General features: G+C 45.2%; 7 protein-coding genes across 7 annotated transcripts; 4 read left to right on the forward strand and 3 right to left on the reverse strand.

Annotated features, from left to right (window-relative positions):
- Window positions 1-1,009: 1,009 nt before the first annotated feature.
- Window positions 1,010-2,912, forward strand: TRIVIDRAFT_46668 (uncharacterized protein; the record flags this gene model as incomplete). The annotated part of the gene is made up of 2 exons (XM_014098149.1): window positions 1,010-2,027; window positions 2,131-2,912. 2 exons carry the CDS (start codon window positions 1,010-1,012, stop codon window positions 2,910-2,912), a joined length of 1,800 nt encoding a protein of 599 aa, XP_013953624.1.
- A 156-nt stretch (window positions 2,913-3,068) lies between these two features.
- On the reverse strand, window positions 3,069-4,274 carry TRIVIDRAFT_46657 (uncharacterized protein; the record flags this gene model as incomplete). The annotated part of the gene is made up of 3 exons (XM_014098150.1): window positions 3,069-3,445; window positions 3,506-4,028; window positions 4,134-4,274. 3 exons carry the CDS (start codon window positions 4,272-4,274, stop codon window positions 3,069-3,071), a joined length of 1,041 nt encoding a protein of 346 aa, XP_013953625.1.
- Window positions 4,275-6,272: 1,998 nt separating this feature from the next.
- Window positions 6,273-8,030, forward strand: TRIVIDRAFT_46167 (uncharacterized protein; the record flags this gene model as incomplete). The annotated part of the gene is made up of 6 exons (XM_014098151.1): window positions 6,273-6,417; window positions 6,467-6,500; window positions 6,563-6,727; window positions 6,784-7,255; window positions 7,308-7,635; window positions 7,693-8,030. 6 exons carry the CDS (start codon window positions 6,273-6,275, stop codon window positions 8,028-8,030), a joined length of 1,482 nt encoding a protein of 493 aa, XP_013953626.1.
- A 311-nt stretch (window positions 8,031-8,341) lies between these two features.
- TRIVIDRAFT_46494 (glycoside hydrolase family 27 protein) lies at window positions 8,342-10,216 on the reverse strand (the record flags this gene model as incomplete). The annotated part of the gene is made up of 1 exon (XM_014098152.1): window positions 8,342-10,216. One exon carries the CDS (start codon window positions 10,214-10,216, stop codon window positions 8,342-8,344), a length of 1,875 nt encoding a protein of 624 aa, XP_013953627.1.
- Window positions 10,217-13,202: 2,986 nt separating this feature from the next.
- On the forward strand, window positions 13,203-13,958 carry TRIVIDRAFT_46141 (uncharacterized protein; the record flags this gene model as incomplete). Its single annotated transcript, XM_014098153.1, has 1 exon — window positions 13,203-13,958. The coding sequence occupies one exon, from the start codon at window positions 13,203-13,205 to the stop codon at window positions 13,956-13,958; it is 756 nt and encodes a 251-aa protein (XP_013953628.1).
- A 517-nt stretch (window positions 13,959-14,475) lies between these two features.
- On the reverse strand, window positions 14,476-16,495 carry TRIVIDRAFT_193371 (uncharacterized protein; the record flags this gene model as incomplete). The annotated part of the gene is made up of 9 exons (XM_014098154.1): window positions 14,476-14,682; window positions 14,733-14,971; window positions 15,032-15,098; window positions 15,150-15,360; window positions 15,418-15,583; window positions 15,642-15,904; window positions 15,988-16,160; window positions 16,247-16,409; window positions 16,479-16,495. 9 exons carry the CDS (start codon window positions 16,493-16,495, stop codon window positions 14,476-14,478), a joined length of 1,506 nt encoding a protein of 501 aa, XP_013953629.1.
- Window positions 16,496-17,155: 660 nt separating this feature from the next.
- Window positions 17,156-18,894, forward strand: TRIVIDRAFT_46664 (uncharacterized protein; the record flags this gene model as incomplete). Its single annotated transcript, XM_014098155.1, has 7 exons — window positions 17,156-17,329; window positions 17,406-17,497; window positions 17,563-17,812; window positions 17,868-17,996; window positions 18,052-18,088; window positions 18,148-18,266; window positions 18,325-18,894. The coding sequence occupies 7 exons, from the start codon at window positions 17,156-17,158 to the stop codon at window positions 18,892-18,894; spliced, it is 1,371 nt and encodes a 456-aa protein (XP_013953630.1).
- Between the last annotated feature and the right edge of the window lie 32 nt (window positions 18,895-18,926).

Here is an 18,926-nt window from a genome sequence, read left to right on the forward strand (position 1 = left end):
CTCGCGCTCTATCACATTTCGCTAACCAATCACTTAGCCTGGTGAAATGCCTTGGTCTCTGGTTCACTTCCTCGTCAACCAACCAATGAATTATGTGTCTTCGGCTACCCGTTTGCTTCCATCTTTGGCGGTTGCCATAGCTCAGAGTCACCTACGGGGGGTGGCACCGGCCTCACTCAGCTTCATTCATTTTAACCGAACTAACCAAAAATGAAAACCATTTGGTAGCATTGCAGTAATGCCTGCATAGCTAGCGCCTCCTAATTGACTTAACGACTGGCCTAATTTCACACTCTCGTAGTTTGAACATGCTTCAAATGGGATGAAACGTGCTGAATGTTATCTGCCTCATTATTGTGGCGCAAATGATGGATGGAATAGGCAAAAGGCTTGCGGGATACATGAAGGATCTTCGATTGGCATCAACTGAGGCACAGCGAGAAAGGATGATGGTAATCGGAGTCGGTGAAGATAACTTTCATACGGAAAGATTATTCCTCTTAGTTTGGATCTACAACATAGAGCTGCAAGGCCAAAACCAGCGTCCTTTGTCCATGAGATTGTTCAAGTTCGTGCTAGGTAAATGGCCACATGCCCGTGACAACAGGAATTGCAACACTGTAAAGAGTTCAACTTATTCCCCCTCCAGATCATTGCAACCTTGATCATCGGCATATTTGCCGCCGAGCAGTTCTTGGCAGGGATTGCAAGAGAAGGCGGGGTGACAACATTATCAAAATTGACGTGTCCGGTGGGTACGGCTGCAGCAGCGATTGGTCGTGACAGTCTGTGAAATTTGGAGGCTAAGGCTGAGAGAGCCTGGCGGCTAGAGCTCATTGTGCCTGCCAAGCGATTTATCGGTGACTTGATTCACAGACTTCGTCCTCCTTGGCCAGTTCTCATCCAAACCGTCTTCTGGTTTTATGCTGAGGCAAGGAGCAAAGAGAAGGAGCAAAGAGCTGGAGCCACGCGACAAGAAGGAATCTTCAGCAGGCGCTCACATTAAACCATGTCTTCTACGGATAATACTGAGCTGATTCTTGCCGTTGTGGCTCTGATCATCTCTATTCTAGCTTTTGTTATAGCCATCCTACAGGCTCTCCAACAGTATTTTGCATCGGCCACGGGATATTCTTCTTGCAGTGAAGCTGTAATAGGAAAATGGTCGCGCTTCTCCAGACGCCAGATGCTTTGGTCCGAGTTCCGCATCGAGGTACATTTTGAAACACCCGTGCTATTTGTCGCGAGGCCCGAAAATACGAGAGGGCCACTCGGGAATGATGAAGATTTTCGTCAAGAGGATAGGAAAATTATACGCCTGGACGGCAGCCACGCAAATCTCAAGTACACGCCAAGCACTGAAGAGTTTAATGAGCAGCAAAAGAAAAATAAGCAACAAGCTGTCCGTACAGCGGACAACGAAAACGCAACCTGGTGTCACATGTTGATGGCTATCTATCAAATGGAGAAAGAGTCCCGTTCTTGGCAGAAAGAATCGCTAGGGTATCAGCCTCCTTGCGATCCCTCACCCCCTCACTCATTGGTTGTCTGCATGCAGAGAAAGAAACGAGTCTGGGATAGCATTCCCCAAGGTCTCAGTAAACCTTATGCTACAACAACTATATCGCATCTGATAGAGATTGCTGCCATGCTTGGCATTCACTGGAAGAATTTCGATTTAGACAACGATCGTTATCGAGCTCAAGGTAATGGCTTTGTCCTGTACGGCTCTTACATCGACAATTTGGGTATATCCTTCACCTTTCAAAAACAAGGGCCAACGGTGTTTGGACAAAATCGTATAATTCCAAATCACGACATAAAGCAATTGTGCTTTGGTTTGGCGCCGACAATTCTCCATCGGGAAATGCTCATCAATGTCGATGGCCATGGGACTCATGTAACTTTGCAACTTGGCAGCTTTGCAGAGATTGCTGATACTCTCGCAGAGTTCGGCTGTGATAACAACACGATTGGCTACTTTAGAAAAAACCCTGAGGAGGCCCGCCATGCCCATCTTTACCCTGGTACGTCATGTTCAAATACCTACCACTCTGTCCAAAACACTGCAAGATCTCTAGAGTGGTCTCGTAGTACAAGAAATCCGTATACAGACTAACAAAATTACAGTTCCTTTCGAAATACTAGGCATGGTCGGCCAAATACTTCACATCGAGGATACTGCTTTTCGAATGCTTCCGAATCCCACAGTTTATTTCTGGGAGCCCAACACATTCTCTCTTCCCACTCTTACAAGTAACATTGTTGCTATATTGAGGGAGACTCAAACAGAGACTACAAATATGGAGGAGAATGACCAGATTTCACAGCTATTAGATTGGTGTGACGAGAGTACAGAACAAATTGAAAAGCCGCCCAATGGATCACTTCATACTGATATCAGCGGCACAACAGCAGCCAACAAGATTGCGCACTTACGTGGGGGTATAGAGCTCTGTGATCACTACTTGAAAGAGGTTGACATGGTGATGATTTACCAAGTCGTTCGTGTCCACATTCAGGAAGTTCTGGGGATGCTAAATGAGAAACCGGGCGACGGGCTTGAGGATGAGAATCAGGATTCCAATATTATAAACGAATTTGATTCGGCAACTGTTGACGAAAAACATCATCTTCTAGCACGGCTGTACTGTACATCCGTACGGCATAATGTCATAGAAACTGTGCATAAGCAGCGGTCACAATACAGCCAGAAAACAAACACACAGGTGACCATTGCAAACGACATGGTGGATTCTGAAGCTACAATGAAGCGCGATATTAACGAGATATGGTGTACTCTCATATTCCGAATGCTTCACTGGCTTCAACTACACGACTTTCATAAAAAGGACATTCAAGTAAGCAAGCGTGATGCATACGACAGTCGAATACCGGTATACATTCTCTGAACTTTGTTGCGTTTGGTTAGTTTAGCGAAGAATTGTGAATTGAAGTTTTCTTGATCTTATTCCAACTAAATCATTCGTTACATAATTGCACCGTGTACCGATAAGAGACGAAAGAAAACAAAAGCCCAATAGTGGAAAGCCATGATCTCATGCAGCTCAGTAGTTGAACTGGTTAGGCTCCACGGTTCTTTTAACAATGATAGACCATTGAGCAATCAAGAAGAAAGCAACAAACCCAATCAAAGACAAAGACAAAAGGATAATCTTTATGGAAAGAATAGCCAAGTTTTTCCAACTCGCCCATGTAAAAGTATAAAACGCGTCGGACATCGTGGCGTAACCTCGACCGCCCACAACTGACGGCACTACCTTGCCATCAAAAGACCTGTCAAATGGAATGATGGCATCATCTTCGATAGGAAGAAGAGACGCTTGGATTCGCATTAAAACGACTTGACTAGGAACAACAAAACATATGGATCCGATAATGGTTACGAGTATGACGAGGGCGCATTTGGAGTACAAGGCCATGTCTCCCGTCGCCATGTCAATTCTAAATTTGTAAGTATTGTCAGGCATGAGAAGGTTGAAACAAGGCCAGTCAACTCCCATGGAGGAGGCTATCCAGTAGGGCAGCCACCTCGTTATCTCAACAGAGGCCCAGTGAACGACGACAGCTCTCCATGTTGCATGGAAGGTGCGCCCAAATGAAGGAACGCGCCTCCAAAATGATCGGTGGCTTGGCTTGGAGATGATGAGATGTAGCCAAAGGGTGCTGAATTGAACCATCGCAAGCGCAGGGAGAAGTCTCGCCAGCCAACTAAATGGCCAGGGCACGTAACGGGCGGCAATGACAACTGGGTATGCAGTAACGACACCCTGGAGTAGAGCGCAAGAAAATCCCCGGAAGTTGGCCAAAAAGCCATCGGTATCCACCAAGAGGCGATAAATGGCTGTGGGAGAGGATGAATTTATCCGATTAGGATTGTCGATAGAGTTGGAGCCATGTCCTCGCTCGTCGGCAACATTGCCGAGACCAATGGGGTCGTGCACTCCTCGTTTCTTGTCTTGCACAATAGCAAACACCGGATAAACGCGAGGCAAAGTGTAGTTAAACTATTATACCGATAAACATCAATTAGCTGCGATCAGAAAAAGTGGGCGATGCAGGGCAAGAGATGATCGAGTGCCAAATTAACTCAGGGCAGTACAAGCACGCACAATAATGAAGAGAGGCAGGAGGATGGCTAAATCAACCAGCAAAACGACACGCGACCACCAGGGCGCTTCATAAACAAAATGGACGTCATTGTCGTGATACAGAGGCCATTGCAGCGGCTGTGTATGTGCTGAGGCAGACATTGTAAAGACGCGCTTGTCAGTGAATCATTGAAGGAACAATGTGGGAGAGGGAAGAGGGTGGATAGTTTGTAAGATTTGAGATTGACACGACAAGACTGCCGGATGTCTCGTGCGTGATTACTTGTTTAAATTCGCGACTTTGAAAGGCTTACGGAGTAGGGGGTGGGGTCTGCCGGTGGAAAGAAGTCCCATTTTAGAAGATAATTTCCGCTTTTAGAGAGGCGCAGCCACTGTCGACTCAATAAATCAGTTGACAAGAATACGAAGTGCGAAGGCACGGATACGGCTATTACGTGGCTTACAGGCACTGTGCGTACGGCTGTGAACACTTGTTAACATAGGTGATGTGGCCACGATAGAGGCCAGGTGTGTAACAAACAATTGGGGGCAGAAGAGTCATCATTTGAGGATACTTGACTAGCCTTAAGCATCGCTCATTGATAGAGTAATATCTGGCCTTGAACATTCCACAACGGCTATGGAATAGGAGCCATCTCCGAGACGAGAAAATAAAAGCCGGGTAGCACCTTAAGTTTTCCGTTTTGTGGAGAGGAGTTTTAAGAAGAACCTGGATTTTTTTTTTTTTCCCTTCTTGTTGTATTTAAGCTTATATTTTGACTTTTCTTCTTTCACCATCTACGCCTGTTTACCTAGCGCATTGTAGTATCACATGGAATGGTGCCGTTCGTGGTGAGCTTTCCAGTTCTATCTCAACGTAGAAGTTAGCTGCTGTGTTGTGTATAAAGCTAGGTTATTATTTCTTCGGGATTTTTGGCGAAAAGTGTTATAGTCTTCAACTTTCCATGTCGGGTTTACCTAGCAGCCTCGATGGGAGGTGCTAACCTTTTACTTCGCGTCCTTTCACAGTTTTAGTTGCAGTTGAAAAGGTGGGGGAAACAGTAAGGTTGAAGCCGTAGTGGTCGTAATCTCTAACACAAATAGCGTAGGCCGAATTAATTTAAGTACCATATTCTAAAAGTGCCGTTACAAGAAGATGTGATATTTAAATCATATTGCACCTGAATTTTCCGGTCAACGAAAAATTCAGGCCCACTCTGCTGACCCAATTCTTTTCACAAGCCCATGAGCGAACAATTTCATCCCCCCCATGCATGCTTTATTGTTAAACAGACAGTTGGGGATCTGGAGCGAGCTGGACTGGTGACAGTCCTGTTTTTAATTTTTGAGAAAAAAAAATCTCCAAGAGAGAGCATATGAGAACTCTATCTTCATTCAAGATTCTTTCATATATCGGTTTAATAAGCACATGCATTTGCGAAGTACATCCATGATGGGTGGGCTCGGCAAGATCAATAAACATATATAGAGCACCAAAGCATTGTCATGTTGGACGGTCGACCTATTTGTGGCGCGAAATGGGGATAACATGGGGTTCAAAAAAGTATGCGTGCCGTAATTCTTACATTAGTCGCTCTGTTGGTGCGTTGAGCAACATGAGCTATGTGCCTAGCCATGTTACAGACTCTGTATCACTTATGGCGATATAACCGTCCATTATTATACCCCAGCATGCGGAAGAAACTGGGCAAAAGATCATGACCCCTCTCTGTCTTTAGCCTAGGTACTCCATACATAATATAGATTTTGCGGATACTATTTGTTGGCGTGACGCAGGAAAACGAAAGCGGAACGCTGTCGTCATAGGTGGCCGGGTGCGGAAATGCTCCTCCTCGGAACTCAAGTGCCGGCTTTAACTGCTGAAGCCTCTATAATGGGCATCACCGGCTGTAGGTCGCAGGGATCGGCACTCACATCCCGGAGTTAGAATGGAGTCACCAGTTCAAGACAAGAAAGTCAATGTGGTCCCCTAGTCATGTCCTAGACGTAACCCCGCAAAAGAATATTTCCCATAAATCTGGGGTTCCGTGAAGCTCTTGGCGACGCGTTGTCCCATTCAACACTGTTCGGAAACAAGAGGCAATGCAGTATTTCCAGTCGAAGACAACGGCGGCCCAGCAGCCAAACATGGATTTGGCCATGCAAACAGCGAATATTGAAAAGGAGCCTGTGCCTGTTCAGAACGAAAATGCCGTCGTGCAGCAGCCCTCTATCGATGCTGAACTGGAGAAGCGAGTCGTCAGAAAAACGGATATGAATCTCGTCCCGTTAGTTATGGCTCTATGTACGTTGAATCATGCCTGTTCCACAACCTGCAACTAATGATTTTGTAGACCTTCTTGCTTTCCTTGATCGGTCAAATGTTGGGTATGTATGCATCCTGTCGCAAGAACTGCGACGCTATTTCCTAACATAAAAACCAATTGCAGGAATGCGCGTATTGCCGGCATGAGCAATGATCTCAATCTTATTGGAGATCGTTACGATTGGCTGCTCACAATATTTTATATTCCTTACATCGTATTTGAGTTCCTCGGTATTATGTGGAAGGTCGTGCCACCACACATCTGGGCAACAATCGTCGTCTTCATCTGGTATGGCCCTTACCCAAACACGTTTAAGTTCTGAGAACTAACAGAAAGCATTACAGGGGACTGGTATCAACGCTCCAAGCAGTCACCCATTCTTGGGGAGCCGAAATGGCCCTTAGATTCCTCATGGGAGCCGCCGAAGCGGGCTACGGACCTGGAATTCCATTCCTACTCTCTTTTTTCTATCTCCGGCACGAAGTAGGGTTCCGTTGTGGAGTCTTTTTGTCTGCTGCTCCGCTAGCGAACACGTTTGCAGGAGCCCTTGCATATGGTATCACATCAGGTCATCCATCCATTGCGAAGTGGAGAGTATTGTTTCTCGTGGAAGGATTGCCTACGATTGTTATGGCGGCTGTTGCCTATTTCTATCTCCCAGACTCTCCCGAAAAGGCCAAGTTCTTCGATGAAGACGAGAGAAGAGTAGCCATTGCAAGAAGTGTCCGCCAAGCAGGTTCCTCCACTAGAGTTGGCAACGTTGACTGGGTGGATTTTTGGAGAGGCCTAACCGACATCAAAGCTTGGTTCACAGGCGTAAGAGGATACATTTTCATTCCATCGAGACTGATGCTGACAGTTCTTACAGCTCATGTATTTCAGCTGCAATGTCAGCTTCGCTTCCCTCCCAGTTTTTCTGCCCACGATTCTTTCAGAGATGGGATTTTCTAATGTAACAGCTCAAGGCTTGACCGCCCCTCCATTCTTCCTATCTTTTCTCATTACTCTGATCACGCCTTACATTGCAGATCGAACTCAGCAACGTGCTTTCATGCTCATTATTCTAACCATCATCGGCGGTGTGGGCTATGTTATCCTAGCATCTGCCAAGTCTGTTGGAGCCCGCTATTTTGGTGTTTTCATGGCAGCGGGAGGAATTTTCCCTTCTATTGCCAATATTCTGCCTTGGGTACTGAGTAAGTGTCATATAAGATATCATAGTATACGCACATCTAACCCGCTCATCTTGTTAGATAACCAAGGAAGCGATACTCGCCGAGGAGCTGGAATTGTCCTCCTTAACGTCATCGGACAATGTGGCCCTTTGTTGGGCACCCGACTATATCCCTCAAAGGAAGGTCCCTTCTATGTAAAGGGTCAGTCGGTTTGCGCGGCTTTTATGTTCTTTACCACGCTACTGGTGATTGGTTTGCGGATCCTGCTGGCTTGGGAAAATAAGAAGTTGGATGAAAAATACGGGACTGTTGAGGAACAGAAGGCGAGGCTCGCCGAGGGGCAGGAGCGAGGCGAAGAAACCATCCAGGCTGTGGCGGTAGAGAATTATGGGCCAATGTTTAGATATGTGCTCTAGATGTTCTTGCATATCTAGCATATTCCAACCGCAATTCTATGGATATTGCTACCTATCTACTACTCGAAGTACCTTTCTGGTATCTTGTATTGACTGCGTAATTAAAGCGACACATCTTGTTGCACATTGAAAGCACAGATCACAGCATTCCATAGGCTTATCTAAACTTCCTAAGAAAAGCGCGGCATTACGCCTCAGTATTTTCGAAGCAATAAAATACTCATCAGCCTTCTTTTTTTTAATAGTATTCTATTTCAGCATATGTATTCTTTAAAAACTAATTGGTAGAACTATTTATCTACCCATTCATTCTAGTGACTCTTTGTCACGCGTAGCAGTTGTGAAGCACCCTCCGTGAGAGAAACAGAGTAAGATCCGGTAACTCTAGTCGACTTGCCCGTCCAAATGTCAGTAAAGGTCCATGTTGAGCCTGAGATACCAAGATCCTTCAACGACACGGTCACCTTCTGTGAGCCGTACAGCTTCGTTCCAAAGCCTCCGTTTCCTAGGTCCGGTCCATAATTGACGAGAAGAACGTAAGCCTCGTGGTTGTTTGAAGGGCCGCCAATCCATGCCTGCAGCTGCTTGGCAGCGTTGCTTCCAGTTCCAGGGTTGCGGGGTTGCATGGGATACTGTGCAAAGAAGTCTGCGGCAGCAATAGATTGCTTGCTGGTGGTCAGCTTAAGACCCAGTGCGTCAATCTGCTGCATGTCACCACCAATAACTAAGTTGGCCGCAGCTCCAAGCCAGTGGTTCTGCACAGTAGTTCTAATAGAGTCGTTGACGCCAGCAAGGTGCTCTGGGTTGACAGTGAATAGAGCATCCATATCAGGGTAAATCGTAATGGGGACATTGCGCTGCGCCTGTAGACCGATGTACTGGCGGTAGTTCTCAATCGCACGCTGGCCGACCTGCCAAGCCATCAATGTGTTGGTGCCATAATTATCCAAGTCTTGGTCAGTTCTCATCGATTCAGCAAGGTCGCTCCAAACAGGCAACCAGGTCTCATTGCGGCAAAGCTTCCATGAAATATCAAGTCGAATCTTCCTACCCGACTTCTCAATGGCCTTCTGGTAGGCCTTTACAGCAGCTGAGCTGTCACACGCGAGATTGGCACCGTTTGAGGGGCTGCCGGGAGTCACAAAGTCCAGCTTAAGCATATCCACGCCCCAAGAAGCCCACTGCGCGACAACCGAATCATGCCACTGTTGAACACCATCCTTGCTGAAGTCAAAGTCGCAGTTGATCTGATCGTTGTTGCCGTTCAGGATATCACCAACTTTAATCTTGGTACCAACAATGGTCTGGTTGTGCGCGACACAGGGAACACCGGGTGTGATGTAGACTCCCAGCTTCAGGTCTCTGCTGTGCAACCAAGAAGCAAGTTGGGGGAGGTTAAAGCGCGTGGTGTTGTAGATGATACGGCCGTGCTCATCAACTTCGCTAAAAGCTTGCCAGCCAGAATCAAGACTGCAGAGATCATAGCCAGCAGCCTTAAACTCGGGTCGCGCAAGCACACCACACTGAGTCTCAACAAACTTTTGGGTATAGTACAGACCGGATTGTCCAGCGAAGGATGGAACGACTTGGGAACCGTTCTGTAAAGCCTGAACACCGTAGGTATTCCAACCTCGAGCAGAGGACTTGAATCCATTTCGCGTCTTGGCGGTCTTAAGAACCTTCAGAGGGCCGCCAGGAGTGGCATCTGGCTGTGGATAACATTCAGGGAGTCCTGAATCGCGATTCTGGATGCAGTATGGTGCTGGGTGAGTTTTGACGACGTCCGTTCTAGTGGGATCGTTGGTGTAGCACGCATCCTCAGCAGCTGCCCAGTACCACTGGTTGTCGCTGTAGCCCCAGGTTGCAGTTGTAGAACCGCTGAGGAGGCAGAGATCGCGAATATCTTGGAAGGCAATGACGGCGTCGTTGTTTTGACTTCCTGGCGAAGCTCCCAAGTTGGCTTGTTGTTGCATGAACAAATTTCCATTGCCATCGTTGCAGTCGACCAGGCTTGCATTGGCTTCAAAGCGGGCAGCACAGTCCATAAATGCATTATAGCACTCCGTAGTGAAGTTGAGAGTTCCAGGAGTATAGAGATTGCCGCCGCACTGAGTTTGCGCAGCGACGGGGCGGAGCAGGAATATCCCTGCGAGGGAGACGAGAACTGCAGCAGTCGGCGGCGCCATTGTGCTAAGATGAAGACTGAACACTTTGAGCTGTTGCTTTTCTGCTACTCAAAAGAAGCCTTCTTGCCATCATGGCGGCGCCAAGGGCCTATTTATATGCATTCATTTTCGCTCTTTGAGCTAGCTTCTGCCGATATTCGAGATTCACGTTCGGCAGCTCGGCAGAACTTGCCGGTCTTGCGGTGAAATTTCCGGAGTCTAGATCTTAGAGTTGTTCTGTCGTCAGCTGTCCTTAAACACTGGTTTTTATCCGAGGGTTAATTACCTCTTCAATAGTCAATTTCCTAACCCGATGGATGTATAGAGTATCTGAGTCCAGCATATTTCGTCACGGGTCTCAAGTCGTTTCCGGGGTTTGATGTGATGTGGAGTTTCTCCGCAAAAATCATCAATATGCCTTGAACGGAATCTGGGGAAATGTTGAAGTTGTGGAGAGACGCCGCGGACGATTGCTCGGCGTATACCTCGGCGCGCCAATTGCCAATGGATTGAAATCACCCCACAAACTTCAATAGGCTGAACGTGCTTGAGAAATAGGCCTACAACGAATGATGTGGTTCTCCAGGTGGCCCAAAGGGTGAAAGCTTCATGAGCATTGATCCGTTTAAGGCAGTTGGTTGATGTGTGCATAGACCCAATATTACGATACACGAATGGCAAGTATTCAAGTATATATCTATGCAATTAACGCAGCTATCTATTTGATCAGAGTTCCAACACACAATGGTTCAAATGGCTTAGAAGTGCAAAAGTCTAAACTATCTGAAAGGCACTTGTAATGAGATGGCTACAGCGCATTTTTGAGCTCGCGCAGTAAAATAGTGCCAAAGCGATGGTAAGACCTAGTGACATACTGTTTGGCGCGTGAAAATGAATGAAGTAAAGGCTGTGCTCTATCTAGAGTTAATAAAAGCATAGCCTCTCCATTGGACGTCTCAGGTCTTCCTCCTAATGGACACTAAAATGGCCGTTTCCACTATTACAAGGAGACATACGAGTACAGCATGCGCTTCAATTTGGATAAAAGAAGCAATGAATATCGGTTCTTGCTTATCTTAGCTTGAGGCAGAGTCTCGTATTTTCTATTGAGGAGAAGTCAACGAACTTCATACAACTCAGTCGCCGTGCATCTGCCATGAAAAGTATACGATAATCTTCGTGCGATTCATGGGTGCTAAGTATTAATTCGTCCGCTCCATGTGATTACGACTGTGTGGCATAGCACTTGTGCTTCCGGTATTTTTCACCCATCTTGTAGTGTTCGTCAGCCGAAGTGCTCACGGGGATTGAGTCGTCGGAGAATATATACCCTAGATCTCGATAGGTGACCACATAAAGAGTTTTCTTTTTTTTAAGAAAAAAATAAGCCCTTTGTTAACTCTAATACGTCGCACGTCAAGCTTGCAGTAATTTTACGCAAAATCAGGTGACTCTATTTCATTATCATCATTAATATTGTTATTCCCTCTTGTGTGTATCGTATGTTTATCCGTTCTATTTAAAAAAAAAAGTGCCTTTCAAGACTTATCCCAACAAATAAGCTAATCTCATCAAAAGGGGATAAAAAGGTCTCAATGAGCATGGGAAAATTAAATTGGTTTTCTTTAAAATTGAATAATTTTATCACTTTTGGTGTTATGGCGTAGAATTGGGACTTGGTAAGGTTCTAATTTTCTGTTCAGATGCTGCCATGCTCCAGCAGTAATCTTTATACATAAGGTGGGTAACCATGTTGTGCAGCAACACGGATCAACAGTGCAAATGGAACAAATAACTACTAATTATACAAATTACAGCAACAAACATGCATAGAATGATTATATGGATAGAAAGCGCTGGAATACGCACACAATTACGAGAATGTTTGTAATACAAAATGAGACAGGCAAACATCAGAAATGGTATAGAATGGCAGGAAGACGAAAAGAAGCCTATGCACTCATCGTATTGATGAAACAGTCAAAGGAGTGAAATATCAAAAGTCTACGTCATCCTTGAAGCAATTAACATAACGATGATGAGGGCGGTTTCACTAGCAAGACCAACATGTAGAATCAACAGTCAAAAAAAAAAAAAAAAAAAAAAAATCAGTCATCGGGTCCTTAATACGGCAGTGTTTATCAGGACCCCATTGATAGATAGCTCGGAAAAAATAGGCAAAGAAGACATGCTTGATTTCCTATTCAGGCGCATCCTGATATGTGATGAAAGATTTTCACTGGCTGGCTGACTTACATGACTCAAAGCCCAGCCGACGCTACGGCCAAGTATGAGGTCCGAAGTGCGAACTCAAAAACTCAAAATGCGACAAGCTACATACTAAAAGCAGCTATGATGCGCTCGCTCCGGAGTGCTCAGGATTCCGATAGTCCATAAAATAGGATCCCTGATTTAAGAACTGCTTACGGTATAACATCTCATCTACCTCGCTTGTCATTCTGAAGCCGTATGACTGCGTTGATCAGGAAATTATTGCGACTCTGGATGATAGTTACATTTCTATACGAAGTGCTGATGCTCTGTCGAGATTTTGTTGGCTTCGAATGAAATTATATCGTGGTTTCAAATGCTACGTCTTGTATGCTATGCATTTCATGAGCAATTCTAAAATGAAGCGAATCAATCGGCGATAACGCGAGTGTACGCCTTGAATATTTCCATTTATACTAACAGCAATGCGGTATTATCTCCTCGGGAATATCTTAAAATATGGATCAAGTAAAGCCGTGACAAATTTATCAGATTGGATCCAGTTTAGGAGGTGGTATGTTGAAAGTCATCACCAATACGAAAAAAATTCGGACTTTAAACTTAGACGAGTATTACTCGGCACTAGACTATGTTATAAAGAGCGAGTCACGGTGCTTGTAGAAAGACTCAGAAGTCCACTGGATCATTGAACAGTATTTGTTTCCCATGCTCAACTTTGAAAACAGAAACTTGGAAACAGAAAATACTACATTGATTTCGACTTTTGGCACCAACCATGACTACCAGGCCTACTCTTGTTTTTGTGCCTGGGGCCTGGCACAGCGCTGATACATGGAACAAAGTTACTGCTGAGTTGGAGCCTCAGGACTATAAAACAATTTGTACCACTCATCCTTCAACTTTGTCTGATCCGACGAAGGGTATATCCGATGATATTGAAGAGGTTAGAAAGGCCATTTTCGCCGAAGTTATCCAAGGCCGAGATGTTGTGGTCGTGGTTCACTCATATGGTGGGATGGTGGGCCCGAGTGCTATCAAAGGCCTGACCGAAGCTACAATCGAGCGACCTGGATGTGTCATCGGCATCGCCATGATGGCGACCGGCTATTGTGTTACGGGCGTTGGTTTCCTTGAAGGAATTGGCGGTAATCCGCCCCCGTTTTGGAAGGCGGATACCGAAAAGGGATATGCCAGGCTTATTGTTGATACGAGAGAGTTGTTCTACCATGACCTCCCAGAAGAAGAAGGCAACTACTGGGTTAGCCGACTGCTGAATCATTCATTAAAGTCCCTTACAGACAGCGGGGATCAAGTCTATTCAGGCTGGAAAGATGTGCCAACTCGATACTTGATCACGACTGACGATAGAACTTTCCCAACAGAGGTTCAGTTGGGCATTGCCGAGGGTGCCAAGAAACAGGGAGGTGATGTTGTTGTCGAGCAGATCCATACGAGCCACTCGCCGATGCTCAGTAAGCCAAAGGAAACTGCCGAGTTTATTGTGAGGGCAGTGGAGAACTTTACAAAATGAAACAGCATGTAAGGAAGGACGGACATCGACCAGGACTATATTGTGTATTTACACCCATTCAACTTATGAATTAAGAGACATAACCATTCTTCTGTGAAATACAAGGGGCTTGATCACTACCATTTAAATGCAAATTGTAGTGCCATTGTTCCATCTCAAGGTATCGGAGTGCTGAAGCTTATATGAATGTGAGATCATTATTCAGTTGGGTAGTGTTGTATGACTTCTACTATTTTAATGGTAGCTAATCATATCGTCTTTTATGACAACGAGTACTGCGTTGGTGTGGCGATCTATTGTGTATAAAACGAGCGGAATTGGCAGAGCACTCTATTGGCATTCTCCAAAAAACATCTACTTAATAGTCCAAAAGGTCTAATATATAAATTATTATCAACATATACTTCTGATGAGTATGGAGCAACTAAGTGAACCTTATTGCGTTTTATAACACATATCGACTAAATCAAGTTAGCTTCTAATATGGCCAAAATACGAAGGGCGGTTAATTATTCACTCACAATTTCAGATTTTCTCTGTCAGTCAAGTCAAGCTGATTAGTGTCCACTACACGGACCTCTTTAGTTCCATCGGCGTTTGTCGTTTCCACAAGGCCATTGCTGGTTACAATATTATCCGCCTCGAGTTTATCGCGCCGCTTATTCTCGCGGCTTAGATAAATTCGAAGGATAATGATGATAATGGAAGGGAGGATAGCAGCGACCTACGGCTTGTTAGCCACTCTAAATTAAAGAAATTGACATTCCTACTTACAATCAACAAAATGATCCATGTTGGCTTGTATCGAGGCTTCCATCGAGGCTCAAAAAGTTGGGGGGAAATAATATTTCCCAGTCCATATCCGATATGGTAGAGAGCAATAACTGTCGTCTTTTTGGTGTGCCCAGCAGAGGCATTAGCTGCCCATATCATTACAATAGCGTACGGCACACCCGTGGTGTATCGTAGCCAAACACCCACGATGAGGCCCCACCGATTAGACCAGGGGAGAGCTATTTATCATGAGAGTTAGATGCACATAGACCATTAATAGAAGAAGCCTCGGAAAATACCTAATAATAATATACTAGATATAACAGCAGGGACATATGCAATGAGGGATATCCATGCTCGAGAGTTCTGGAGATCTGATTAAGATGGGTAGGCAGGAAATTAATGTCAAGGACTTACTCGGGTCTTGTGCAGCGCAATTGCGGCTGCGGAGAGCGTAAAGAACGCTATGACTCCGCTCACAGTACTAAGCAATGTAGTTTGGAAAACTGTGAAGCCAAATGAATTGATGATTAACGAAGTCTGATTGTTAATTCCATTGCCCATCTCTTGAGACCAAGCATGTAGGGCAAACAACCATGTTTTCGGATCTTTCATGGCTTCAACAAATCTGTAGCATCAATATTAGATATCGTGAAGTTTTAATGCAAGATTGTATTTCTCATACTGATGTTTCTTGAACTGCTTCTGCTCGATGCCAGAATTGTTGTCTTTTATCCTCAAGATTGCTTGCGCTCGTTCCTCGTAGGTCAAAAAATTGGCGTGCAGTGGGCTGTCAGGATAAAACAAGTATACTAAACCACCGAATATGATGGTGATTACACCGGTGATGACTATGAAGGACAGATTAGCGGCTGGAACATTTTTCGTCGAGACGAGAAATGTACATGCCCATCAACCATTTCCAAGGGTGAAATGACCCTGTCTTAATCCACAGAACACCGTATGATAGGAAACCAGAAGTAATGGGACTTGAGTTGCCAATTGACCACATGACTGACATCATTACAGCTTGCTCCTGATATGTGAAGAACATAGACATGGAAAGAAGAAATGCGGGTACAATACAGGCTTCGCTTAGCCCGAGGAGGAATCGGACAACAAACAGAGACGCGAAAATGTTGCACGGAATGTGTAGTAGCGTTATACCACCCCTGTGAATACCGCAGATAATTAGCCAATCGGGTCAACACCAATGACTATGGGTGTTTAATAACGTTAATCTAAAAATACGCACCAAACGATCAGATTGCCGGCTAGCCATTTCCCAACGGGAAATCGTTGTAATGCCCAGTTTTGCGGCCACTCGGCTACCATGTAACCGAAGTAAAATATAGAGGAAAGCCAGTTGTATTGGTTTGAATTCAATTTTGCATCTTCCAGGATCCCAAGGATTGCTGAGCTCCCGAGCTATACTCAAAACAACAGACTACTGGTTAACAGCAGCAACACAAAACCTGAATTCACCGAGCGATGACTAAAGGCATCCAACGTACTGTCTGCTTATCCACATACATCAGATGATATCCGATACATAGGAAAGGAAGGATTCTCCAGAGACATTTGTTGCGGATTCTTCGAGCTTCTTCTGGTGTCGGGTCAGATACCTGCACCTTAGAGAAGAGTTTGTAGCTCTCGTCGGCCGAGCGGTCGGATAATCTGAGTGTGGTCCTCGCAGAATCATTCTCCTCTTGGGAATCTGGTTGCGAGTGTGTCGTTTCCTCGTACGCAATCTTTGTCGACATGGCCTGACGAATTATTGATCAAAAATAAAGGACGATCTGTATCAGTCTTCTCCATGATACATATTTTGTTCTATGTCTGCTCATTTATCCAAATATGAAGCTCTACAAATATTCAATATGGCGCCATTAATCTTCTATTAATCGTCATCGGTAAATACCATCTTGTTACGTTTCCTCAATGAGCATAGATAGGCAATAGTGCAGAACGTGCGGAGCCAATGTGCTAGGGAGCAAATTTATAAGTCTTTGTTATCAAGTAAGAGACAAAATAAGAGAGATTTCCGCGGGAATGAAGCCGATGTTGGGTGAATATTCCCGGTTTTGAGTTATCCGGCGTAGTGATCTTGCGTCATGGTCGTGGAGTTGACGTGCTTTTTTATAGGCCTATCATATGTCTCAGTATCAGCATATCAGCCCGCATCCGGTTAAATTCTTACATATCTTTCTGCCATTACACCCATAGTTCACTTCAAAATCCAACCTATCTGAACGTTTCTTAATCCCAAGATTAGAAATTCCCATCAACTAGCGCCATGGGAGTTTAGATTCGGCGAACTTTCAAGCGGATATAAAAGAATGTTGCAGTTTGCACCTCGCTGACTGTGACACCGCCAATCAGGAATCTTCACCGTTCAGAAAAGACAACGCACATCTGCAAGGATGGCTGGCAGCTCAAAGCCACTTCGAGTTATCATTGCTGGCGCGGGAATTGCAGGCTTGGCAACTGCAATCTCACTTACACGAATCTCTGGCATAGCAGATCTAGATATTCAGCTGTATGAGCAGGCCCCGGAGCTCCGAGAGATCGGAGCTAGTATTGCACTCAGCCCCAATGTAAGATCTGCAAAAAAGGCTTACCAAGTTTGATGAGTCTTTCATACGTTGCCAACTGCTAACCGGCAAATTGCAGGGTTTACGAACACTCGAAAAGCTGGGAGTAGATTCTGCTCTGAGTGACGAAATTGGTTTCCGCGGCCCGAGCGGGATACCACACATCTATAGGTATAATTTTTTTTCACGTAGCTGTATAATTTTGGCAAGGTTCTCTAATCATGTGATTATTAAAGGCATTGGAAAACAAATGAAGTGGTATCAGTTGATACATTCGCCAATGTCTCTGATCGACGCCATCAAACGACACGATTCCACAGAGGACATATTCATGCTGCCCTGCTGGAGCACGTACCAAAGGAATGGATTCATCTGAATAAGAAGATAACTCGCGCTGAAGCTAATGATGACGGCGTCGTTCTTTTTTTCGACGACGGCACCAATGCCCACGGTGACATTTTGATAGGAGCGGATGGAATCCGATCTGTGAGCTCTAATTTAATCATGTGTATTCGTTTCTTTATGCCGATGATTCCAACAGAATGTTAGAGCGTCGTTCTATCCTGATTACAAATTAAGGTTCAGCGGGAAAGTATTCATGAGATCTACGTTTGACGTAGCTCTGGTCGAGGGCAAGGTGCCTGATTTGCCGGCTGACGCTGCTCATTGGGTGGGCTATGATATTTCCCTATTGACTATGGAAAATTTCGCTGACTATCAACCAGTGGGGAACCAAAGATACATTCTTTTCTTCAAGGCTTGGTAATCATATTGACTCAACTCTTTTCATCTAATAGAGGTGATGACTAACTCTTTGCAAGGCAAGGGTTTATACACCGTCGTCGGTGCTTACGATGATGGGCGAAGTGCCGAAGAATTGGAAAAGTCTATTACGTGGGACCAAGCCGGTAATGTCCAATTTTTGAGAGAGAAATACAAGGTTCGAGTTTGGAAGAAGTCGCACAGTTTGTGTTGTGGAAAGCTAACGCCTTCAACAGGATTGGCACCCCGTCATTAAAGCTCTGACTGAGCTGACGCCACATGCTCGTCTTTATCCCAACTACGCGGGCGATGCGCTTCCCTCCTGGATACCATTTTCACGCGTTACACTCGTGGGTGATGCGGCTCACACTCATGGAGGTTCATTCGCCGCGGGTGGTTCGCTAGCTCTTGACGATTCCCTCGCACTTGGATTGGCTTTCAAGCACATCTTTTCATCCCATTCATCAAATCTTCCATTTTCTCAAGAAAACATTCGCCGAGCTTTCAGCTTATATGATCAAACAAGAAGACCTCATACAGCTCGCCTGCTGAGCATCGTCCACGGCTTGATAAGTCGTAAAGCGCCATCATATGCAACACCCGAGGAAGAAGATGAGGCTCTTCGAGCCAGAATGAAAAGCCGACCAGATCTTCAATGGCTATCTGAACATGATGTAGAAAAGGCCTTCGCACAAGTGGTTAAGAGCTCTGAGAAAGATACTGCAACCGCAGAAGAACCGCCGGAGACTTCAAGATCAGACAGTCTGTTAGAGAATGCAATGGCATTGCGTGCTAGCAAGTTGTAATAGCAATTACAATCGAAGACATTAGCTCAATA

Source organism: Trichoderma virens (genome assembly GCF_000170995.1).
Source record: "Trichoderma virens Gv29-8 chromosome Unknown TRIVIscaffold_83, whole genome shotgun sequence".
Taxonomy (NCBI): domain Eukaryota; kingdom Fungi; phylum Ascomycota; class Sordariomycetes; order Hypocreales; family Hypocreaceae; genus Trichoderma; species Trichoderma virens.